The 27,213-nt window shown below is 33.4% G+C and overlaps 1 protein-coding gene and 1 non-coding gene across 8 annotated transcripts in view; both read right to left on the reverse strand.

The window, feature by feature from the left end:
- DENND1B (DENN domain containing 1B) overlaps positions 1–27,213 on the reverse strand; it is a 296,281-nt gene that overhangs the window by 37,107 nt on the left and 231,961 nt on the right. For all 7 annotated transcript variants that reach the window (XM_023584048.3, XM_023584046.3, XM_058274918.2 and 4 more), the window contains 5 exons: positions 15,031–15,121; positions 6,780–6,820; positions 5,969–6,037; positions 1,241–1,297; positions 320–427 (listed from right to left, as the gene is read on the reverse strand). In XM_023584048.3, the coding sequence (XP_023439816.2) occupies positions 320–427; positions 1,241–1,297; positions 5,969–6,037; positions 6,780–6,820; positions 15,031–15,121 (366 nt within the window). The remainder of the gene's footprint in view (positions 1–319; positions 428–1,240; positions 1,298–5,968; positions 6,038–6,779; positions 6,821–15,030; positions 15,122–27,213) is intronic.
- On the reverse strand, positions 18,616–18,777 carry LOC111759966 (U1 spliceosomal RNA). The gene has a single exon (XR_002793790.1). It is a non-coding gene; the product is annotated as a U1 spliceosomal RNA (small nuclear RNA).

Raw genomic sequence — 27,213 nt, forward strand, 5'->3', positions numbered from 1 at the left:
ATCTTTGCTGTGAAGGTACTCTTCTGTGCTTTCTTGTTAATGATCATGTGTATTCATACTCTGCCACAACTGCATGTTTAACTGTCTCCCTTCACTGACCTATGAGTTCTAGAAGGACATGCCTTAATAAATATGTAGAGACTGAAATCTGGAACATTTGATTTCCAACTGCTGCCCAGATGCCACCTACTGCCTTTCTTGACCATAAATGCAGGTTTTCTTATAAGTTAAAAATTTATGGTTGCAAAATTGTTCCTAAAGAATTTAACTGGAATTACATAACTGTAGAATGTGGAGGCACTTAGGTAAATGACCTTACCTGGGTAAGCTTACGCTTGTCTAGGTTTCCTTCCTTTTCATTGTGTAATGTATAAACTGGTGTATATTGTACAGAACCAGAACAGGTCCCATAATCTTCCTCATTTTCCTACATATGAAAAAATATACAAGTGATTACTTTAAAATTCTCCTTATTATAACTAAAATTATTTGATTAACATACAAAGTAACTGATACAGATGCAAATAAAAAATAACACTTCAGCTAAAGAATCCCTTGTACATTTTTCTATACATGAACTACTAATTACCAAAATAAATTCTGACTTTTTCAAATAATTTCAATTAAAACCTATAAGAAGATATTTTCTCTATCACGAAGCTGAAGTTTTAAGTTAAACTTTTCCTCCAAAACATAACAATTTATAGTAAAAAGATGTAATGGGTTATCAAATCAACCATACACATACCTACACATATTCATATTCATGTAATATTCATAATTCAGATACACATCCTTATGTGCAACCTTTCATAAATTAAAAACATTCTTCAATTTAAAGTAACTATTATTGGAAAGATTCTATAAAACCAATGATGCCACATTCCTGGCTTAATTCTAACCCAAAATTATCATTTTAAAAATTTTTTAGCTTTATGTAAAAACTTCAATTGTGATATCAAGGCAATCAACTTTATGAAAACATACACCCTGTTAAAATGTCTTTGAAGATCTCTGTAGTTCTGTGATAAAATATGCAAACAATAAAGAGATTATTCAGTGGATGCATATAGAATGGCAGATAGTTGCCAGAGGGCTTGTTATGAAAAATGCATTCTTGAATAAAAGGCTAAGCATATTTCAAAAGTCATTAAAAACATAAATCTCATGTGATTTGTAAAGTATAAGCTTCAAACTAATGCATGAATCAAGGTAGAATGAAAAGAAGAATATGACGTACCTTGTGTTTTAGCTTACTCTTCACTTCCTTTATTCCCTGCTTTGCATGACTTTTTGCCTAGAAAATGACAATACAAGTGTCTGGCTCAGCAGGGTACTATTACCATTTAAAGAATAAATACACAGACCACATTTAATGTAAGTTGTTAACTGTGTGTATTATTTAGATAAAAAACAAATTGTAATCTAAAATTCTGTTTTCAATCTATACCACTTACTGTTATAGCTTGGTTAGTTGGTGAAAATGTTATTAGTCTCTTTCTGCATACAAATATCATACAAAGGGTAACATTTAGCCTATTTTTGCCTCCTGACCTATAAAGAACACAAAGGGAGTCAAGCAAATTACGAATGCCCAGTCCTAACTGAAAATTGTGACAAACTGGGTGAAAAGAAGAGAAATACATCAGAAAAGCAGGTTATTTGAACAAATGTTTAGACTTTACGAAACTCAGGCAACTTGCAAAGCTTTATCCAAGTGCTTTTATAGGCAGACAAGGACTTTATTATCAGAGACAACCTAATGGTAGGGCTATTTCATATCTGGGTTTTGGGGCAAAAAATAAAAGTCATTTAACAATTGAAAGTCTACCCTCATGTACCACAGGGAATCTGACTCCAGCATTTGAGCCTCTCAGGCTCTGCAATGGTTCCTGTGGGTAAAACTGAACTAAAGACAACTGGAAGCTTTCATAAAAGCCTTAGCCTTTGTTCCACTGGAAATCCTTACTCACAGTGGTCAGAGTGAAAAAGAAAGAGAAATACATTTATTTAGTGTTTCCTAAATATATGACTGTGTGCTGGGTACTTAGCATGAATTGTCTCATTTAGTCTTCATAATCCTATGAACTTGGTACTATTATTAATCCATTTTACAAATAAGGAATGTGACTCAGAAGGATAAGTCTGCATAGTCCAGATTTAAGCTTAGAGATATCTAATTCAAAAATCTAGTAATGGAAGAACCTGTAATATGGAATTCCCCTATATTTTCAATGTAATGGTTATGTAATCTACAGCTTTTAAAAATATATATATAAAAGAAAACACATGGACTGAATTTAAGCTGCCCCCAAAGGAAGGCATTATGGATTTATTCTACAAAACATGGAAACTGAAGGGATACAGGCTCAAGACTTCCCAACTCCAAAGTCCTTGCCCCTTTAAATAAAGCATTCTGCTATTCCCAAGCTCCTTTTAGGAAGAGTAAATACATGTCTTTCCTAAGCTCCTTGAGGAGAAGGAACTTTCCTAGTTAGCATCTGTGGTACCAGCACAGTAATTGACATGTAGTAGTTGCTCAAGAAATGTCTCAAGCTAAACTGTACAATTATTTTATTATTGTAAATGAGGCAAAACCAAACACATTATACACACAGTAAAGATGATCTGAAAAGCTAAATAACACTAGATTATACTTCCAAGGTTCTTTAGAACTAATAAAGCATTTTTACATTTATTGTTTCATTTGTAAAGCCAATGTTTCCATATAAAGGGTCCTGTATTAATCTCTACATTTCAATCAAATAAAAATACCTAATTGCCAAGAGAAAATTCTCCTGTTCCCATCTTCTAGAATATATACCCACTGTTGTTCACATTTACACTATATTCTAGTATACCTAAATATATTGACTTCTTTCAAAATCCACCTGATTGACACAAATCTTTTCAAATGCCCCTTAGTGTAAAAGTTTGAACCTTGTGTGGATCTCTTCCACACTCTGTAATCTGTGTACTGATTCGCTTAAATGTTTGTGGCCCTACCTCCTCTTTTTTCCTTTCTCAGACTACCTAGAGGTTCTCTCTATACTCTTTAATATACTCTTTAATACTCTTTAATACCAGATTGAAATTTAAAAATACACAGTATTATCAATACAAGTTGAAATTTAACAATGATTAAACAAATGGCTGGGATAAAAATTTAGAAGGCAAATACCTAACAAGAAAGTTGACTTAGAAAGCCTTTTAGTAAAATCAAATATGCCATTCACTTCATATTCTATTATAAATTTTCTTAGATTTTTAAGAGAATGTGTGTGTCAATTCTAGTTTTGTTTATGACAGCTATAAGCACAGAAACAATTTTCTACATATACAACAAAATAAGTATTTACTTCAAGAAATAAAAACATATTCAGTACTTCTGCAGTATATTCAGACACAGAGCAAAGAGACAGGGACACAAATATAAAAGGACAGACTCTCTGCTACTCACAGTATTGTCTTACTGCTCTATCAATGCTTCCTACAATGCCTTCAGAACTTTGTTGAATGAATGAGAGAGAGGAAAAACACAACTACACCTTAAAAAGTTTACACAAGGTAAGGAGATTGTTATACCCATACAATAAAAATTAGGAATTTTGTTCATAGCAATTTGTAGTCAAAGGAGGAATTAGAGATTACAGATTTCAGAACATAAGCAATTCTGGAAAGATGAGTTTTAGGTACAACTATGAAGGTCACAAGCTGAGTTATACACTTGCCCAAACCTCATGATTCATGTCAGACATGACTTCAAGGTAAAAGATAAAAGTGCTTAAGTATATTCTGAAGACCTTAGTTTGTCTGAAATTAATTTAGTGCAGTCTTTTGAAAAGCAAAATTTTTATTTGGGTACATTTTTCCTGCCTTGCAGGGAAGTATCCCAAATAAAACACTATTGATTTGAGGATGAACCATAAAATAATAACTGATGTTTTGAACATGTTTGCTTTATCTCTGTGCTTTTGTGCAAGAATATGAGTGAAATTAAGGAAAACACACACATTTATGGCAAACCAATACAAAGTGTCTAGGAGAGAAGAAAAACTTGAAGTGTTCTCTTCACTTGACTGTGAAAAGTTTCACTTGACTGTCAAAATGTTTTTAGAATCTTAAACAAATGTAAGAAACAAGGCTGAACATTAGTTTGATTTTTTTTACGTGGCAGCTGTGTGCTACTACATTGTGAAAAATTAAAATCTCTTCAAAAATTGTACTTAAATCAACCCATTAGCATTACAATGAGATAGTGATACACTCAGAGGTTTTCTAAGCAAATTCATGGGTCAACCAAACAAAAGGCAGAGGCTGATGTTTCCAAGGCAAAATGATTACTTCTTATTACTTTTGTTTTATGATAATACTTGAAATAGTTCAGGATTTTGGTACTGTATTTTAAAATGAACTCTGTAGATAAGTCTCCCTACTATAAAATGTAATCTTTCACACAGATTTTTAAAAATGGAAATGGTGGCTACATACTTTCAAAATTGTAAGTTAAGAGCATACGCTCTGAACTTATTAAAATATATTATGCTATTATTAATTCAAGCATGTCAAATTATTTAGTGAGAAAGCATTTAAAGATGAATTCTTACCAAAAAAAAACTTCTGCCCTGAATATTTTTAAAAACATCAAATATATATGACCCATTGAATTAAAAAGAAATCTTTATTGACTATCAACATACTCTATTAAGCACATGGTATGAAAATAGAAGTTAGAGTTCCTCCCTTGAGAAGCTACTAGTCTAGGATTAGAGATAAACAAGTACAAGGACAAAACAAGGGCTGAAACAGAAATATGTCTATATGGGAAACGGACTTTGGCCCAGTGGTTAGGGCGTCCGTCTACCATATGGGAGGTCGGCCTCCTTGACCCGTGTGGAGCTGGCCATGCGCAGTGCTGATGCGCGCAAGGAGTGCCTTGCCACGCAAGGGTGTCCCCCGCGTGGGGGAGCCCCATGCGCAAGGAGTGCGCCCTTGAGGAGAGCCGCCCAGCACGAAAAGAAAGAGCAGCCTGCCCAGGAATGGCGCCGCCCACACTTCCCGTGCCGCTGACGACAACAGAAGCGGACAAAGAAACAAGACGCAGCAAACAGACACAGAGAACAGACAAACGGGGGGGGGGGGGGGGGGGGGGAAGGAATTAAATAAATAAATAAATCTTTTTAAAAAAAAAGAAATATGTCTATAGATTCTACGGGGATACAGAAGGCAGGTATATACTCCTTTTGAGTGGGGTTTGGAATATGTTTTCGGGGATGTAATGCTTCATACAGTTTGGGTAAAAGCCAAGAAATGATGCTCCAAACAGTAGGAATGGCTTGTGCAAGAAGAGACAGGCAGAAGAGAACATCTTGCATTCATAAAGTAAGTAGTTCAGTGTCTTCAGAGATACGGAATGGGGGAAGATGAAACTGGAAATAGGAGGAGCCAGGATTTAAAGAGTCTAGTTGGTATACTAAAAGATTTCTATTTTACTTTATTATTTATTATTGTTGTTATTGTTATTACTATTCTTTTACTATAAGCCACAGAGAACCACTGAAGAATTTTAATTGTGGAAAGTCAACACATCTTTGAGGGAAGAGATCCTGCCATATTTTTCTATTTTTTTCTACTTGAGCCTTAAGTACAAAATGAGAATTTAAAATATGAATGAAAGAATCAACTATTGAAGAATGATAACACATTGTTGACTATTCCAATTTGCAGGCATAATTATGTTGATACTTTCCAAACAAAATGAAGAAACATTTTTTAGATTCTATAAAGGAAATATCTTCTCTATATAGTGATATAATTTTAATAATTGAATTCCTTTGGTGAATATTAACCCTAAAGTAAAAAAAAAACTTACATGAAAGAAAAATAGAAAGCATTCTGAATTTACATATCTACCTACTAGAAAAATGTATAAGTAAGAATATTTAAATATCATAATAAAACAACTTACATATTTATATGCTGTCCGTACAGCGGGAGTTGCTTTGGTCATTGCTGTATTGAATAGTGCACCTCCTTTCTGCAAAGGAAAAAGAGAACCATATTTCCAAAAAGATTTGGCCAATACTGTCTGAAAACAAAGCATTAATAAAAGTATAGAAAAAGAGTTTTACCTACAAGTTAAAGGTGCTACAAAAATGATTTCATATTTAATGTCTTCATAGTTTTTATATATTAATTTAAAACAAAATATAAACATTTCACCTTCTTTTAGTTGGTGTAATGTCATGCAAAATCATTTCATCTCTGCAGTTTAGGCAGACTTTAGCAAAAGGTATCTATTTAAAGCTTCATGAAAAAGGAATTCAATCTTTATCCACTGTTTTATTGTTAGATAATTAAGTCTCTTAATCTGTGTGAAAGTTTATATATTTATATACATATACACACACACATATATATAAAATCATATTAACAAAAGCACTTTACCAGAAATGATAAAATTCCCATCAAATTCTACTGCTCCACCCAATTCCTTGTTTTCTAATATATACTACACTGTACTGTACTATACTACACTATACTAAAGTGACACTGAAATCTTGCTTTTAAAGCAAGTTATTATATTTGCAAAAAAACTTTCCATTTTAGAATTATATTTAAGAATATAAACAAAACAAAATAAAAATACTAAAAATGTGAGAAAAGATGCAAATATTTCAAATGGTGTAAATAAACATAAGCATAAACAGCATACTTTTCTTGAACATTTCTCCTTATACATTAGAGTGGAAGAAGAAACTTTGAAGACTTATTATTACCTTGACGGTATGCACCCATTGTTGATATGACCTTGGGTTCCCTGAAAAATATATAGAAATATTTTATCAAACTAAATCCATAAAGTAAAATTCATTAATTATTAGTCTTTCCAGGATTTTGGTAGGCAAATTTTATTTATCTGCAATGTTGTGAAAGAAGCAATGGCATTGTAAGAACTAATAAGTTACTCTAATTCTTGGGAACATAGGAATTAGCATATTTAAGAATAGACAACCACTTTTTCTCCTCTCACATATGAAGCTAATATACTTAAGCATTCTATCTTTTTTCATTTGAATATTAAATTCAGTGGGAAAAATATAACTTCTTTTGAAATAAAAGATTCCTCTGCCTTTTAAGCAGATTTTTCAGTTTTATGTCTAATTGTTTTGCAGTGGTCTGACTCTTTTGCACAATTAGGTTATTTTAAAACAGTATTTTATAAAATACTGTAAATGAAGCTCAATTTGTGCTTCACATCATATACAAAAATGAATCAAAGTGGATCAAGAACCATCCCAAAAAACAGAGAGTATCTACAACTGCAAGCAAGACAGTTCCACCCATCTGCACCTTGGGATCTAAGTCCCCTCTCAATTGGATGCAGAGTGGTCATCACCACTCCAAAAGTCTCAAGACTGAGGAATGAACAAACATAAGGGGGGAATGCAATTACGGACTAACATAGATTTATTATTATTCTACTAATGGAAGAACTTGTAACACTGATATAAAGATAGTGGCCACCAGAGGTTCTGAGGTGAAGGAGAGGGAACAATAAGTGTAACATGGGGCATTTCTGGGACATTAGAATTGTCCTGCACAGCACTGCAATGACAGATACAAGTCATTATACATTTTGTCAAAACCTTTAAAATTGTGTGGTATAAAGTGTAAACTATAATGTAAACTATAATCCATGGTTAGTAGCAATGCTTCAATATGTGTTCATCAATTGTAACAAATGTACTCACTAATGAAAGATGTTAATGGGGGAAAGTGTGAGGGGGAGGAGAAGTGGGTATGTAGGAATTCTCAATATTTTTAATGTAACATTTATGTTCTCTAAACTTTCTTTAAAAATAAAGTAAAGAATAGTACATGCAGCAAAAGAAAAAAAATAGATAAGTTAGGCTTCATTAAAATGAAAAAATTTTGTTGAACAAAGAACATTATCAAGGAAGTAAAAACACAACCTACAGAATAGGAGAAAATATTTGGAACTCATATATCTGAAAAGGGCTTAATATCCACAATATGTACAGAATGAAAACAACTCAACAACAAAAAGACAAACTCAATTTTAAAAATGGGCAAAGGATTTGAACAGACATTTCCCCAAAGAAGATTTACAAATTTACAAGCAAATGAAAAGATGCTCAATAGCATTAGCCATTTGGGAAATGCAAATTAAAACCACAATGAAATATCCCTTCACAGTCCCAAGGATGGCTATTATTAAAAAAAAAAAAATTAAACAATAGGAAACCACAAGTGTTAGAGAGGATATGGAGAAATTAGAGCCCTATTGTATTGTTGGTGGGATGTAGTCATTGAGGAAAGCGGTAAGAGGGATGCTCGAAACGTTAAATATTGAATTATCATATGACCTGATAATTCTACTCCTAGCTATTCACTCAAAGGAAATGAAAATAGGAACTCAGACAGTGGCACACCAAAGTTCATAGGAGCATTATTCACAATAGTTCAAAGGTAGAAATACCCAAGTCCAGTAACAGATGAGTAGATTAACAATTGTGGTATATCCATACAATGGAATAATGATTAGCTGTAAAAAGGCTGCAGAGAACATTCTTGATAAGGTTTACCTGTGAGACTGTTATGCTCTCTTAAAGAATCGATGAGATTTACATTGCTTGTATATCTCAAATGTAAAAATATACATAATGTTAGCTATCTTTTAAGAAAAGATTCATATAATTAAGAGGTAGATGGATTTTATGTTAATACAGATATATGTTTACTGTTGAGAGTTATTAGTACTTGATTCAAATGCACAGGGACATTTTAAAAACTAGAAAGGTAATCTTGGAGGGAAAAAACGAAGATTCCTCTATGGTTGTTAAATATTAACATGAGTTAATTGCTAGTTTTCCTTTAATGCAGTTCAACTGTAGTTATAGTTCTAAAAATATTCTCAAGCCATAAATCTGTAAGATTGAAAGAGATTATCCAAGGAAATACGAACTGAACACAGTATTAGGCCTAGAAAGCGCCATGGTTATAATAACATTCAAATGCTAACAAAACCAGTTCTAATAAAATTGGTAATCAACATATTTGGGTCCAAATATTATAAATGTAAATTAGTAAAACAGTATCAGAAAGGGAAAAAAAAGCAATTTATGTCATGTTTTGTATCAACCAATTCTTCCTACTTGTTTAAATACTTAAATATTCCCTAAACAAAAATGCAAAAAGTCAAGAGTAGAAAATGAAGGCCTCATGGCTAATCAGAAACTGTCCAATACAAAGAACTCCTAAAAGAAAGCATGTTCTTCTCTTGTTTGTGATTTTAGCTTTTCAAAAAATGCATTCCCTTGCTGTTTCATAATAAGCAAAATAAGCTAAGCACAAGAATTCCTTTCCAGCTATTATCTTTGCATTCCTAATCAACATCGGGAAAAAGTGTCCAGCCCTGGATTCACTCTTGAGCTTAATATTTTGTCCTAATTTTAAAAAATAAATCAAGAAAGAATGCTCATCATGAAAAATATCTCTTACTACTCAACATAACATTGTACCTTTCCTGGAAGAGGAAATATGGGGGAAAATTATACTTTTTCTAAACTTGTGAAATGAAATAAGCAAATATATGTACATATAAATAAATTGCACAATTTAAAAGACATGAGTTTTAGATGGTATTTGGCCCATCCAAAATTTTTTAAATTATATTTCCCTTGTGAAATAATGAAAAATTCCAAGTTATTATATCAGTTTACTTCTGAAGATTTTATTAACAAAAATAAATTTAAAAAAAAACAAAAGAAAAATTTAAAAAAAGCAAAAAACAAAAAAAAAGATATAAAAAGAAATAAATTGTATGTCTTCATCCAGATTGCTCATATACTTTTACTTCTCTATTAAAATTTCTCAACAGTTCATATACTTTAACTCCCTTATTAAAAATGATTAGGTGGAAATCAATACTTGAGACATGATTATTATTCATTATATTTTGGAAAGTTATTTTTTTTTATTTAAAAAATTTTCCCAAAATGAATTTAAGAAAGTCAAAAGACAGATGCCAACTTTCATGATAACAATTAAGCATCCTCGAACACTTGCAAATCAAGAAACACTTTATTAAAATTTCTGAGCCCCAAAGAAAATAGTTATTGTAAAACATCAAAGCAGTTATAGAAAGGTCAGAGTCTCTTATTTAGAATTGTGAGTAATAAAAATAGTTCCCATCCAGCTCCTTTATAGGTCACAAAATGCTTTTTACCTAAATTACATTCTTCTTTCTAGCTGTATTTTTCTTTTACTCTAAAATAAGCAAAGCAGGTAGTATCACAGGCAGTGCAGTTTAATGAAAAAAAAAGAAGTCTCTGGAAGTCCATCAGAGAGTTCAGGTCCACTCTATACTTGTGAACTGTGTTGACTGGGAACAGGTCCTTGACCTGGATGAACCTCAGCTTCTTCATTCATCAAAGAAGTATAACAGTCATTGACCTTTAGGATACTGTGAGGATGAAAAGTAATGATTATACAATATTAAGCATAGTATCCAGCACACTGTAGACACACCATAAATGTGAATTTGTCAAATGAAGAAACTGAGGGTCTGAGATGATAAATGATTTGTCCAAGTTCACAAAGCTAGCAACTGGAAAAGAATGGATAATTGTAGGACTAGTTCATTAGTCCTACCATTACAAAATACTACCTCTAAGAATGCTACATAAAATATGCTAAGGCTTAAGTTACAAAAAGATCTCCCCTGCATCACTGCCTAAGGAAATGCACTGGAAGGGAAAGGGCTGATCAAAGCTGATACCCTGAGAAGAGAGAGTTAATGATAAGAATCACCAATAATACTCCAGAATTATGTATATAGGAGCAAAAAGGAAGTCCCTAGAATAAATACACTGCTTAACATGGGAAAAACATGGTACCAATGGGTAGAGTCCATTAAATTATTTTAAAAGGCTAATTGTTTAAGTTTCGGTGCTTTTAAGATTTAAGGTTCAGGGAAGCGGACTTGGCCCAGTGTTTAGGGTGTCCGTCTACTACATGGGAGGACAGCGGTTCAAACCCCAGGCCTCCTTGACCCGTGTGGAGTTGGCCCATGCGCAGTGCTGATGCGCGCAAGGAGTGCCGTGCCACACAGGGGTGCCCCCCGCATATGGGAGCCTCACACGCAAGGAGTGCGCCCTGTAAGGAAAGCAGCTCAGCATGAGAGAAGTACAGCCTGCCCAGGAATGGTGCCGCCCACACAGAGAGCTGACACAACAAGATAATGCAACAAAAAGAAACAGATTCCCGGAGTGCTGCTGACAACAACAGAAGGGGACAAAGAAAAAGACGCGGGGGTGGGGGGTGGGAGGGGAGAGAAATAAATAAATAAATAAATCTTTAAAAAAAAAAAGATTTAAGGTTCATATTTCCACTAAATTTAAGAGACAAGTTCCTTATTCTTTGGTGGTTTAAAAAAAAAAGGTTATTTTCTTCTTAAAAATGAATTTAAATGCCAAAAAATCCAAGTTCTTCCTAGATTATATAAATAACAGGCATTACTAAAGGAAATTTTTAACATTGTTCTTGTTAATTGAACAGTTGATTTTTTCACATTCAAAGACAAAACATCTTCATTTCTCACTTGTACAAAGTCTTTCTCTTCATATGTATTTGTTTAAATTTCAGTAATTTGTGGTTATTTATCAAAAAGTATAAACTGGTTTAAATTGTTCAGTAAGCCCAGAAAAATTCCACAAAATACGCTGATTACCTATAACCCCTCCAAATTTCTCTGGTATATTACTCAGTAAAGAGATATAGAATTAAATGAATGCATAATTTATCAGATTATATGATGGAACTAATGAAGAAATGCTATTAAGGAAGAGGAAACACACATCTATAATAAACTGATCTAAAAGTGTTTCTCCTTTTTAAAGTGTAGATAATTTGCTGTGGCTTTAAGAACTAGTTTTATTTAAAATGTAAAAAAACATGAAAAATAAACATGTTCTTAACTATTAAAAATTCCCTAGCATTTGTTTTGTTTTCCCTTAGCTGTTTTTTCACAGATGGATGGTTCTACTATGCAATTATATTCTTTGTTCTACTCATGCCATCTTTTATTCCTTTGAATAATTACCTAATAATAATTACCACAGATATTCTTCCCTTTACACATTTCCTCACATTCTCAATCTCTTTCTTTTATCGATTCCGTTAACCATCCTTATACAGGGATTCACAGAATGAAGATGGTTTTTGAAAATACACATGCATTCACAGAGTCTTTTAACCATACTTTTAGACTTAAATGTGAATCTTTGTCATGTTATCCTAGAGTGTACTTTTAAAATCAGAGCCACAGCAATTATGAAGCTCTACCTTTCTCTTATCCATTCTATCACAATCACAGGTAATGGCAAAAAGTGTACAAACTGCCACTGCAATGCTATATGAAAGGGAGAAATTAGATGCTTCTCTGAAACTTCTTAATAATTTCTGCTTAAAAAAACATGATTTTTCCTCAGCTCGGTGAACATTGATTTCTCCTATGGTAAACTTCCTAGGGACTTTATGTGTAAAAAAAAAATGAACAGATATTCAGAACGGACAGGAATTTTGCCTTTATACAATCAGAATAGAGAATGCTGCCTCAAAGAGTGCTGTGAGGATCAAATGAGATAATATTTGTAGAGCTCTTAGAAGAGTTTCTGCCACATATTATGATTCAATCAACATTAATAATAACTATTACTGTATGAGAGAAATGACAGGTAGAACGGTTTACTTCTTTGAAGAACAGTTCAATACCATGACATAAACATATTTCTTCTCACAATTATAATCTAAATGATAAATATTTGAAGATGACCTCTAGGAACTGTTTTAGAAGAGCATTACAAAGGATGTTGTTAATGTGGGAAAACGTGGGAGGGGTAGGGAGCGGGGCTCATGGGAACCCCCTTATTTTTTATGTAACATTTATATAATCTAAGTATCTTTTAAAAAAGTATATTTTAAAAAAAGAACGTTATTAATTTTTATTACATTATCATATTATTCATCACTTTCTTTCAAATCTTTATGAATTTTGCTTTATTTTCTTCTGAGAATAATCTCTATGTATCTCTAAGATAATAACCTAAAATATAAAAATTTAAAAATAACCCTTGACAACAAAGCATAATTTTTAATTGTACTTTCTTGCTGTACCCACTGTTGAATTAGGCTTTCCTTTAGTATAAGTAATGGCTCTCTCAAATTAAGATGAGATTTGAGAAACCTTTTCGTTTTAAGAATGAACTACAAAGTAGTGGACATGATACTGTACTGAAAATGTAACAGTCTCTAAGTCAGACGTTAACTAGTGATCAATATCTCTCTACTCTTTTTTAAACAATAAGACCTTTAGAGAAAAATTTTAGACTCCACGACACCAGGAAAGCCACCTACCTCTACTCTTATTACAGAATTATCTAAACCAATGGTTAAGACTAAGCAATTTAACTATACAAAAGGATCATAGTTCTACCCCATTACTGTCATAAGATGCCATCTTCAATTCTATATGAGCTACCAGCCCCACAGGTCATAAAGATAATGAGACAGCAGTTATGTAAATACTGAATAGATGCCTCAAGCCATTTGTCCATAAGCTGACAATATTTTGCTTGTCTGAGTTGAAAAGTAAAAAAGCCTTATTTTACCACAAAAGTTCCATTGAAGCCAAATTTCTACCCATGAGCTGAGGAAAGCAAGAAGGAGCTGAGTGAGTCCATATTCAGCTTACTTGCTGAGTCAAGCAAACTAACTTTTTCCTCAAGCTAAATGCTTTCAATTTCTGAAATGCTCTGTTTACGTAAGATGAAGGTCCACAACTGCTAAGTTCATTTGTATTTCTTTTAATGAACAAATTACCTGAGTTGTTCCTACATTTTATGGTACAAAAATATTATCTAAGAATAAAATTAAACCTTGTGAAATATATAGATGAGTACTTATTACTCTTTGTCTTTTCATGTTTCATTGTTCAGATCTGAAACTATTTATTCCCAAATACACTAAAACACTTTTCTAAAAAAAAAAAAAATCTTCAAATAACAGGAAAAAAAAAAACTATTATACCAGTTCAAAGATGAACACACTAAGCTATAGAGAGCAGGGATTTTTGTTTAGTTTACCCAGTGTCTAGTACAGTGCCTAATACACAGCATGCGGCAAAAACTGGCTAAATGAACAAACAGGATATTTCAAGGACTCAAGGAAAATTCTCTGCCAGAGTCAGGACTGTAACAACATACTAGAACAAACCATGCACAAAGTATTGGTTCCTAAGGCATTAATTACCTAAATAATCAGGCAATATAAATGTCTATTTATAATCTTATCTTAATATTTACATTTTAAATGAGTTGATTATATTAAATAAAAGTGTGCTATCATCTAACTGATGTTTCACACACGCAAAAAACGGCACCTTACATTGCTTCAAATGAGCATTTTTCACAGTGGCAGGTGTAAGCACATGGGATGTAAACGGAAAAGTCTTTCCTAATGCTGTAGTGGTCTAAAATGCAAAAAAGGTAAGGACTTCTATACAATAACATAGTTACTTCAAAATAAAGAAGTAATTATGGTGTTCAAACCTTTCTTTTTGGATTATATTACAATCTATTGTTTCAACAATCTCAGTTTTCAAATTCGTACTCAGTAATGGCCATCACTACTAGTTTTGTAGCAGAGTATACTAGTCAAGAGGAAAGGCAGGAAGATATATAAACTAATTGGATTTGTGTTATTTATTTCCAGTAATATTAAGAGTATCAGAGAAAAAGGTTGCCGATTCATGAAACCATCTTAAAACCTAGAATTAACAAATATCAAGCAAAAAAAAAAGTTAACACCATAACTCTTATAAGATGAAAAATGCATCTAAATGAAAATGATTAGTTGTTTAGGAAGTAGGTTAAATCAGGTACAAGTTAAAAAATGAGGATGATTGTTATTCAGAAGATGGATAACTATACTGTGACTAGTCTATACCTCCACAAAAGCCACCTGAAGTGATCTCTTCTTCAAATACATCAGAGAAGCCTCTTCCTGCATTTAGTTTTGCCAGTCGACCATCAATAAACTGAAATTAAAAAGTGTCAAATACATTAATTTTTTGTTTACTACAGAAATTAAAATTTTACTTACATCAAACATATTAAAAGTCTCATACACATATAAATTATACATATATATCTATACACATGAACATATATATGACAAGAAAAACCTCCAGCAATTTACATACCAGGTGCTCAGTAAGCAGCAGTTAACTAAATCACAAATGTACAGCACAGAACATATCTTTATTAATAAGAAATTGCGAAGTTCAGTAATAAAGAAATGGGGTCTGGATAGGGTGCTCAATACACAGTCTCTGCAGAGTGGTTTGTATAAAGGCACTGCCTCCATGTCAAGCCATCTGCCATGTGGTTGCATCCTCCTTCACCCACCTCACTGTTCTCAGAACCTGCCTTCCAACTTAGCTACAAATATAAAATCAGATTATCCTAGACAATGTGCTTAGTATGGTCTCTCACAGAGTAACCATTCAAGAAATATTAAGCATTACTATTTTCTGAGATTATTACCTTCATCCAGTAGAATAAAACACTCTGTCTAAACTATTTATGTCTTAAGTCATAAGAGTCCAAATAATTCTAACCATTTAACAACAAAATAAAAGCATTTCCATAATTCCTGGCAAATGTGTGGCTAATGATCAGAACTATGATTATCAACTTAAATTTGGTTCAGCCAAAACATATATTGACTTGCCATGCATAAGATTATTTTGAACAATATTTTTCAATGTTCCTGAAGAAGAGACTAAGTTGGAAAAAGAAGCTATTATTAAGCACCTAGAGAGCCTTTTCAAATGGCAGATACCCTGAAGAGCAAGAAGATCTTCCAATGCTTGTTTTGCCCATCCCTATCCCATACTAACATACTCAGCATATCAGAATTTTGGGGTATGGATACTGCATTCTGAAAAAGATTTCTAGATGACTCATATTATGGTGTAAACCAGAGATATATTTTATGCACATACATATTTATTGGCCCTTGATTACATTTTATTTTGTTGATCTTTGGTTTCCATAATTGTAACTCTTGGATTACAAGAAATTTTACAAATGTTTTAAGGTTACTTCATTCATAATGAAGGTGAAGGATTCTTAAGGCCCCCTTGACTAATAGGCAGGGGTTTTATATATATATATATGTGTGTGTGTGCGTGTGTGTGTGTGTGTGTATCATATTAGGGAAGATTTTACATTTTTTTTTCAGGGTAAACTTGAAGATCTGGGGACTAATACAAAAAGTCCATTTTTATCTTGGAATTAATCCTGATCACAATTTTTTTCATTCAAGAAATTAAAAATTTAGGTGAATTAAAATAAAAGTAGTTTCACTTTAAAAAAATCTCACACTCCATCCTAGTTTTCTATTTGAATGGTTAATGGGCAAAACTAATTGACAGGAGTTGTATAGGGGAATACAGTATTCCTCAGGTAGCAATTTAGATAATTAACAGCAGTAAGTTACACCAGTTATACTGTAAAATTTATGGTTTTACTTTGGTCTCTTAAGGACCAAAATTAAGAAAGAAATGGCACATGAACCAATGCATGTTTGTTCAAAATGTGGCCAGAAAACATTCATCACTAAAATCCTTTTAGAATAACATGATTTTGACCAAAAAAATGTAAAAAGATAGGCTTAGATAGGCATGGCCTAAAACAGGGGTTCTTAACCTTTTTTCTTCCATTGACCTCTGCCAGTCAGGTGAAAACCATGGACCCCTTACTAAGTCCTTAATATACTGTGTATTATTTAATAAATATATCACACCCAAACCAACACATCCTCACAAGAATAATATTTTTTTTTAATTTAAGCTCAAGGACCCCTTATTAAGAACCCTGGCCTAAAAATATAGAGTACTGGCCCTTTATAGAGCATACGCTACTCTCACAAAACTTAGAGCTCTTTAAGGGCAAAGACCATTGATTACTCATTTTTACATCCTCATCAAATTTAGCATGCAAAAGATACCTATGGCAATAAAAAGAACATGGAGTTTGGAGGATGAAAAAGGCCTGCAACACAGCTGTACCACTCAGCTTTACGACCTTGGGCAACTTCACATCTCTGAGACTCTGTTACTTCTTCTGTAAGATGGGAAGAATTATAATACTTCACAAGCTTTTTGAGAACAAAGTAAAACAGTAAGTGCTTCTATTATACAAATAGAATAAACATTAAATATTAAAGGTCACTTTTCCCCACCACCATGACCACATTTCCCATCTCTATCAAAATATGTACACTTTCTGAGTGAAGGCTCATTGTCTTTATCATCTGTGCATCTTCGATACCTAGTAAAATGTCTCACATATAGTTTAAACTGAATAAATGTTTGCTAAAGACTGAAGTATAATGAAACAATGCTGAAGGTTATATGCTATACCTGGTTTCAAAATTAAATAATTATAATTTATGTAATTATTCATTTCACTGAGTTTAAAAGTAGTTACTTAAAATATTAGTTTGTTACATAAAACAGTTAATTTGAAAACAAAGTAGCTTAAAATGCATGTAAAATCAGACTTGCACCCACTTTCAACACAGCACTATAAATCAAATTAAACTGATCAAACTTGATGGACTAAGTATCATTTTGATAAAAAATAAGGTAAAAGCAAAATGATAAATTTAAAGTAATACATTACTGACAAGTAGAACAAACTTAGACATCTTTTTAAAGGACTTAATTTGCTTTAAAAGATTAAGACTACAAAGTTTTTTAAAAGGTTTTCATTTTTATGTTTACTGGAAATAATCCACCCATTTTAGCTTGAGTGGAATAGTTCATGTTTAAGGAGAGATAAATTCAAAAACTATTTACTTATTACGCATTTTTGAGCATGAGTTACTTCTCTGAGTTACTAAACTAGTGATTTGGGCCAAGAGAAAGTAATCACTTGGTAAAGTACCATGTGTTATCACTGACTTTGCAAACAGCCCTTCTCAGTGACAGTTAGATAGTTGTCAACTTACACACTGAATGAAAATGTTTGCTCTTGAAATAAAAGATTGATTTCATGCATATACACACATATATACACATAAACACAAATTATGGACACCGGGGAATAAACTGAGACACAGTTATTTATGCTTCTAGTTTTTTTTTCAGTAACAGTTTATTTTTCCCAAGTGGAATTGGTTCATGGTCAGACCACCTTAATGATTCTGGAGCATTTCATAGTTAGTAAAAGAAATAAGAACATTTTTAGTTACTAACGTGTAGAAATAATTTTGAAATAAAAAGATATTATCTCTGTTGTAAAAACTATGACTCTATTATGTGTTGAAATCTGTCGCTTGATTAATGGCTACTCACATCGTTTACCAAACACATTCCTTTCGGCAATTGGAAGACTTAGGTTTTTGTCTTCAACATCAAAATTAGATTGGTATTAAAGTAATGACAAGTAACATTTATTAACAATGGAAGTGGTACAGATATAAAATTAGGTTGAATGTGTGTGTGTACGTGTGTGTATGCCAGGGGAGAGTACAAAAGCAGTCTCCCACTATCACAAATTATGTAGTTGAGCTTCCCATGTCTGGGGAAATCACAAGGGTCAGCACATCCACAGGGCAATGGATAAGCCTTGCCCTGGGAAAACTACCTTTGTGATCACGGTATCTCCCTTGCCAGATTTTTAAAAGGAATGTAAGAGTTTACTCAAAGACGATGCTTTTTACATACCTTAATATTTTGCTTTTTATTCCAGAAGTAAAAACTAAGAGTCTGAAATTAAACATGTTAAATGACACCAAAACATAATTTAAATTCTACAAAAATCCATAAACATAAGTCTATAGTAGGCTTTCCATAACTTTATTTTAAATTATACAGATAAAACTGATTTAATAATATACATATTTCTCAAGATAAATGATTCTATTTCCCCCCTAAATTATCAACAACTAGAAAAGAATTTGATTTTGTTAACCCTTATGACATGATCTTAAAATAGCGTGACAGGCTACAAAATAAATGTTTTTAAGCAGCAAAACCGTTTCCTGCTACTCTTTTTGATATTGATATCCCTCAGCTTTTTCAAAGCATTCTTGTCTTTAAATGACCATATAAACTGGAAATTGACTCAATTTAAAGAAATGATTTGTTGGTTTAAAAGCACTTCAGTAAGTAATATTGTTAAATAACATGAACATAATTAGATTTTTAAAATATAAATGCAAAATGGGTGTTTTTAACAAGAAATATAAAGAATTAACTTAATGGCAACTTTTTTACCAGAAAAATACAGAGAGTATGTTCTGGGTCAAGCCATAGCTTAAACTTGAATATATTCACCTATATTCCAATAGGAATGTCTTTCCCTAAAAGATAAATTGTATGCTGTTCACAGCTCTTTAATTCTTCACCAGTGTATTTCTGTCATTTAATCTAAAAATCCAAATCAAGTTGTGCTATTATCAAGGTTCTAATACCCTTAGTAGTTTAGACATATAATACATAAATATTACATTCCAATCAATCCATCAAAACACTGAGAATGATAAATAACTTTCAGGATTGTACTATCATTTTTAAAGAAATCTTTCATCTTCATAAAACAAAAACAAAAAGGCTCATAAGAAAGTATATGGAGGAAGAGCTTCAGTGGTTCAATTTTTTAATCAAGCTGGGGAAGAGGTAAGATGGAGTGCTATATTTTGTGCTAATAACATGCCAGTCTAGTTACTGAAGCAAAGTATCAGGAGTAGTGGAGCAACACAATAAACAAATCCACACACCTAAATTCCTTCTTCAGCCTGGAGGAAAAAAAATGACCATATCCCAAACATTTATTTCATTTAGAAACCCTTCCTGGGCACAAAGATAAGCTGATTAATACAGAATTAAGGTATTGGTAGCTAGTGAAAACATGCTTTTCTAAAATAAATCTGAAATCTTTAGCAATCTAAAGAAAAATTTTAATTCAATGAAATTGCTTTAAAATATTAATTCCTGATAGAGCTTTAAAATTTGTCTCCCTATATAATGATTTGGGCAAAAAAAAAAAGGAGTCTAATTTAAATACTTCTTAAAAATGATCATTAAACCTTGATAGTTAAGTGAAAAATACAGTAAAGTGCTAAAGTAAATTAAATCAACAGATATTTATAGACACCTGTTAAATGCATTCAGTTAGTGGTTACACATAACACAAATAGCCATAGAGTACAACTGGGAATAAGGTGGGTCAGTTTAGAGGTCAAACCAAAAGGATTAAGTATGTGAAGGAACGTGTCCCCTGCTCCCACCCTGCTTTTCGCTGTATTATGGCCCTTCTCGGCAGCAGCTTACGCTGCTGCCTCCCTCCGCCCCTCCTCCCAGCCCCAGCCACTGTTATCTTCCCCCTCCCAGCCGATCACTGTTCTCCCCGCCTCATTCCAACCGCCCTCATCCCGTATCCGCCCCGGCACAACCTCGGAAACAACCCCCTCTGCCATCAATGGCTTACGTCATAAACCGCAGGTCCGCCCTTGCCTCTGCAGCCAATCCTCAGCTGCCCCGCGGACATGCCCCTCCCACAACCTCCCCGCCTCCACGAGACTATAAAACCCCATGTACTTCCCGAATAAAATCAGACCTGCGCATAGACCTCGTCTCCGTGGTTCTCTTCCACCTAACCGCGCGTCCCCACCAAGCCTTGAGCCGCCCGCTGCCGCCCCAGTCCGGCCGTGGGCTCGGCCCGACTCCCGGCAGCGACCCGCCCGCGGTACCGCAGCGGCGGCCACAGGAACGGAAGTAAATTATTTGTATGTCATTTCAAAGAATAGGTAATTAGATGACTGTACGGATCCATTATACTAAATAAGGTCACCAGGATATAATAAGCAGGAAAACACTCTGAAGTGTATAAAGAGCCTAGCCTATCCAGGGCAACTTTTTATCACAACAGTAACAAAGACAACAGAACTAACTTCAACGGTATATCAACTGACAGGTATTAAAAAATTTGATAAAAAATTTAGCCTGTTGAACTTTATGATTACCAAACTAAAGAATCAATTGATTCAATCATTTAACAAATATTTAGTTGAACGTATACTATATGCCAGGTACTTTTCTAGATGCTTGAAATACAGGAATGAATGAAACAGAAAAAAGTCCAAGCTTTCATGCTTGAACATCTAGTAGGGGAGGGGGGATAAGGGCATGAAATAAGAACTGTAATAAATTATGTAGTACGTTAGAAGATGATGAGTGTTGGCCAACAAATTAGAACTTCATAAGGGAGGTTGGGGTGTGTGAGGCAAGACACTTCCAAGTTTAAACAGTATGGTCATGAAAAAGATGACATTTGAACCGAGACTTGAAAGCAATGAGGAAGTAAGAGGATTCTAGGCAGAGGGAACAGCCGGAACAGGCATATTCACCTCAGCCAGGACAGGCATGCACTTGATAGGTCTGTATGCAACTCCAAGTGGTTAGAGAAAAAACAACAAACCATGATTATTCTCATTTTAATTCATAATCTCCAACAGCAAATGGGTGCTGAATGATGCCAAATGATTCTATTTTTCATAGTCCATTCACTCTCTCCATTTATAACGTAATTTGACATCATCTCTCTCTCTAAATGCCCAAAATTCTCTTCTATTCACTGAAAAAAAAAGCAATCAAAATGGAAATTCTACACACTCACAGAACCACATTTATCTACCTCATTAATCTGTCCTCTTGTAGACTTTGCCTTCTCTCCTTGTTAAAGATGAATTGTCTGTGCTACTCATGAAGACTGACTCCAGCAATTTTTTCTTCTCTCTCCTGCATCCAGTTTTCTTTCTCTATTAGATCTTCCCAAGAGCCTACATGTGTCATTTCTTCTCCTGACCCCATTTACTTCTTCAATATGTCCATTTCTACTCCTCTGTACAGCAAAAATCCATAAAGAGCTTTCAATAGTTTTTGTCTCTATGTCCCCACCTTCCATTCTTCAACCCATGTTTTCTTCTTTACCACTTCAGCAAAATTGCTCCTGGTGAGGTCATCATATCACCATATTATTAAGTCCAGAGTCAATTTCAGGTTCTCCTTTGAATTACCCTGTCATGACACTGTTAATCCTTCCCTTTTTTGGTATTCTGTCTTTGGCTGCTAAGATAACGAATCCTGATTTCTCTCCTGCATCACTCACATTCTCTGAGATGGCCTCCTTCACTACTGTCCCCTCCATTCCCATGTTCTAATATTCAGTCCCTGGACCTCCTGCCATTTCTATTTATACTCATTCCTTTGATAATCTCATCTGGTCTCCAGTCTAACGGCTTTAAATATTGTCTATATGCTTATATATCCCAAATTTATATCTCCAGTCCAATGTTCTCCTCTGGCTCACTTATTCATCTGCCTATTAAATATCTCCATTTGGATGTTGTAATGGGTTGGATTGTGTCCCCCAAAAAGATATACTGAAGTCCATACTCACAACAACTTAGAATGTGATTTTATTTGGAAGGATGGTTGTTGCAGGTGGAATTAGTCAAGTTAAGATGACATCAGACTAGAGTGGGGTGGGCCCTTAATCCAATATGACTGATGTCCTTATAAGAGAAGAGAAACAGATTGCGATACACTGAGAGAAGAAGGTCATTTTACAATGGAGGTAGAAATTGGTGTGATGCCACCATAAGCCAAGCAATGCCTGGGACCACCAGAAGTAGAAGAGGCAAGGAAGGATTCTTTCTTAGAAGTCCAGCATGGGGCATGGCCCTGCCAAAACCTTGATTTAGGACATCTAGCATCTAGAAGTGTGAGAGAATAAATTTCCATTATTTTAAACCACCCAATTTGTGGTAATTAGTTATGGCAGCCCTAGGAAATGAATACAGATGTATATTAGACATCCTCAAGTTTAACATATCCAAAACTGAACCCTTGCCTTTCTTGCCAAAATCTGTTCTACCCTCAATCTTCTCCATCTCAATTAAATGACAAGTATATTCTTCCAGTTCCTCAGATGAGAAATCATAGAATCATCCTTGACTCATCTTTCTTTCACACTTAATATTCAATCCTTCAGAACATCCATTAGCTTTATCTTCAAAATAAATCTAGAGTTTAACCAACTTTTCATCATCTCTACCATCACTTCCAAACCACCATCATTCCGCATTTAGATTATGGAAACTGCCTTCTAAGTTCTTTCTCCTTCTTTCCATCTTTGCCCACCCCAAGAATACTGATCAAATGCTACACCTGCCATGAAATCTACACTGACTGTGCTATCTTAAATTGCGCATCTCCCCTACCCTGTAATTTCCATTTCTTTTATCCTGTTTACTTTTCCATAGAACTTACCCGCTTTCAACATCATACTATTTATTTATATATTTAATCAATCATCTGTCTCGTCCCAATAGAAATAAGGTTTCACACAGTTAGGGATTCTTTTCTACTCTTTTTTCTGATGTTTCCCAGCACCCAGTACCTTGCTTGGTAGGCCTTCAAAGTATACCTGTTTACTGAGAGAATGAATAAAGAATATTTAGATAGATGTTTCTGAAATTTTAGTATACAAAAAATTTTAAGGAATTTCATTAAAATGTAGATTTCCAGGCTTTATTAAGACTTTCTAAATCAGAAATTTAAAAGATGACATGAAAATATACGCAGGTTTAACAGACTCTCCAAGTAATTCTGAGACAGGTGGCTGGTATCACACTTTAAAAGCCACTGTTTAGGCTGCTAATTCAAGTTAGTTAGTACAGGATCCTGAAAAAGTTTATCATAATAAGTTATCTCTCCTTTTGCATTCCTTCCTTCTGCCATTAAGTCTCCATATCTTCCCTATGTCACATTTCATTTTTATTCTTTTCTCATGTTATGAAATATGTACTTGATGCAATTACCATTTCTCATCCATTCAAGTCAAATGTTTCCTAAATACTCCAAAAATGTTGACTCTTTTGTACAAGTAATGCACATGTTGATGTTAGCTATAAATTACATACCATGAAATAAGTAACCCTATCATGCTTCTTTTACAAAAGATTAATAGGAAACGTAAAAATTTATAATAATTTATTATTTATGTTAAAAGCTTTACAAGATCTTACAAAATCTCTAGCTAACATAAAAGGAAAATATAGGACTTTTGACCAACTCCTTTTATCCAATGTCTTATTAAGTCAGGGTAAGTGGGTCATAACACAAAATACAGACAGTGCTCAGGATCTCTCCTACAAACACACTGTACCATTATGTGACTCCAGGTTTAAAATCATACGCACTATTCAATTTAAAATACAGTAAAACCTGATGACTCCTATGATTTTATTATCCAAAATGAGTCCCATTATATTCAATTTACCTAGTTCTTCATCCACTAAACTTGTCTGAATATTTTCATGCTTATTCCTTGTAAAAGGTCATTCAGCAGTGTTTGATTTTTAAAATTTATTTAACAATATTAAGTTCTTAGCATGTATTAGATAATAAGAATGCAAATGTACTTAAAACATAATCCTTGTCTTAACATTGGTATGACTCCTTCTTGGATCATAATCAACAGATATTGTATGGTGCAAACGCAAAATGCTAAAAGGAGAGGAATTTATAGAAGATTGGAAGGCCAAGAAATTGGAAAAGGGACATCTGAGCTAAGTCTTAAAAATAATTGAGTTGGGTATCAGAGAATGAAGAAAGGGTATTAAAAGCAGAGGAAACATGAAGGAAACAGGCATACATTCATTCTTTCACTTAGTTATTCCTGGGGGGGCAGTAAATTTCCCTGAATCCAAATCCCAACTTTACCAAATACTAGCTACTGTGTAAACTTTCAGCAAGTTATTTATCCTCTCTCTAAGTTGAGTTTAACACCTGTAAAATGGCAGTAATAAAATTCATAACTTATAATGGCTATTAACTAGATTAAACAAAGCATCCAAACAGAACCTGGCATACTTACTCAATAAATGTTATTTTTATTTACTCATTACTGTCATTCATTCACTCACTCACTATTTGTTCAGCATCTGTTATAATCCAAGTTCAGTAAAATAAAGACATAAAACCATTTTTAGAGCACTTAATAGCAAATAATTCAGAATGGCTGGAGCAAGAAAAGATTAGAGAGATAGAAGGCAGAAGATGAAGGGTTTTGCATGCCAAGCTGGAGATTTGAACTTTATCTTAAATATAATGAGAAAGATATAATATTTCCTTTCTGAAAAAAAATACTCCTAAAACAGTATGGATGATGGCTTGAAAAGGTACTAAATTAAAATACATAAAACCAGCTACCAAACGTTAAGTCATTGACAGTGAAGATGGAGGGCATAAAATAGATATAACTAAGTAATTGCTAGAAAGCAGAATCAACAGAACAAAGAAAAACAATTAGAAACTGGAAGCAAGAAAGGTGACCAGAGATTACATGAGAAAAGATGACTCCTAATTTTCTGGAATTGGGGGTGCAGAAGAGTCCAGTTTATATGTATATATACAAATACAAGTATGTATATGGGTATATGTGTATCAATATGCACACAAATATAACACACATAAAGACATACACACATATACTTTACATACACACATATACATATTATTTATATGGATTTGGGCTGAAGCTACAATATAGGTAATTACTGCAGTGAGATGGTATGAGATAGAGAAGTAGAGGGCTGACGATGAAGTTAAGAGGACTACATTTAGGATACAGGTAGAAGGAGGCAGGGCTAGCTGTAAAGTAGACTTGTAGGAATTGTCAGGAAAGCAGGAAGAAAAATGTAGAAAGTTATATCACAAACAAAAATATAGTTGCCTAAGACAAACCAGAGACTTTAATTTTTTTTATTCCAATTGTAAGTATACAGGAAAATCATGCTTATAATAGAGAGTTCCCATATACTACCCCATTATTAACACCTGGCATTAATATGGTACCTTTGTTGCAATTGTTGACAGAACATTTTTATAACTGTACTATTAGCTACAGTCCATGGTTTATTTGAGGCTTCCTATGTTCTACAGTCCTATGGATATTTTAAAATTTTAATTATAGAAACATAAACACAACCTAAAACTTCTCCCTTTTAACCTTATTCAAATATGTATTTCAGTGCTGTTACATTATGTTCACAATGTCATACTACCATCACCACCAACTATTACCAAAACTTTTTATCATCCAAAGTAGACAATCTGTGCAATTTAAACATTAACTCCCCATTCCCAACCCCCACTCCGGCCCCTGGTAATCTGTATTCTAGTTTCTGACTTTACTTATTCTAATTATTTCATATCAGTGAGATCACACAGTATTTGTCCTTTTGTGTCTGTTTTTTTCACTCAACAGGATGTTTACAAGGTGCATCCATGCTGTTGTACATATCAGAACCTCATTCCTTTTTACCACTGAATAATATTCCATGGTGTATAAATACTACATTTTATTTATTACTCATCGGTTGATGGACACTTGGGTTGCTTCCATATTTTGACAACTGTGAAAAATACCATTAAGAACATCAGTGTGCAAATACCTGTTAGAGTCCCTGCATTCAATTCTTTTTTGGTATATACTAGAAGTGGAATTGAGAGTCATATAGTAATTCAATACTTAATTTCTGAGGAATCACCAAACTGTTTTCCACAGAATTTGTACCATATTTTATATTTCCACTAACAGTAGATGAGTTTTCCTATTTCTCCACATCCTCTGCAACTCTTCTTATTTACCATTTTATAATAGTAGGCAGTCTAGTGAATGTGAAGTGGTAGCTCATTGTGATTTTGTTTTGCATTTCCCTAAGGGCTAATGATTTTGAGACTTTTTCATGTGTGTTTTGGTCACTTGTATGTCTTGTTTGGAGAATTGTCTAATCAAGTCTTTTGCCCATTTTTAATTGGGTTGCTTTTCCTATTTTTTGTGTTGTAGGATTTCTTTATATATTCTGGATATTAAACCTTTATCAAGTATGTGGTTTCCAAATATTTGCTCCCATTGTATAGGCTGTGATTTTACTTTCATAATAAAGCCTTTTTGATGCACAAATGTTCTTAATTTTGATGATGTACCATTTATCTATTTCTTTTCTTTTCTTGCTTGTTGTACTTTGGTATAAAGTCTAAGAAGCCTG

Source organism: Dasypus novemcinctus, chromosome 13 (genome assembly GCF_030445035.2).
Source record: "Dasypus novemcinctus isolate mDasNov1 chromosome 13, mDasNov1.1.hap2, whole genome shotgun sequence".
NCBI classification, from domain to species: Eukaryota; Metazoa; Chordata; class Mammalia; order Cingulata; family Dasypodidae; genus Dasypus; species Dasypus novemcinctus.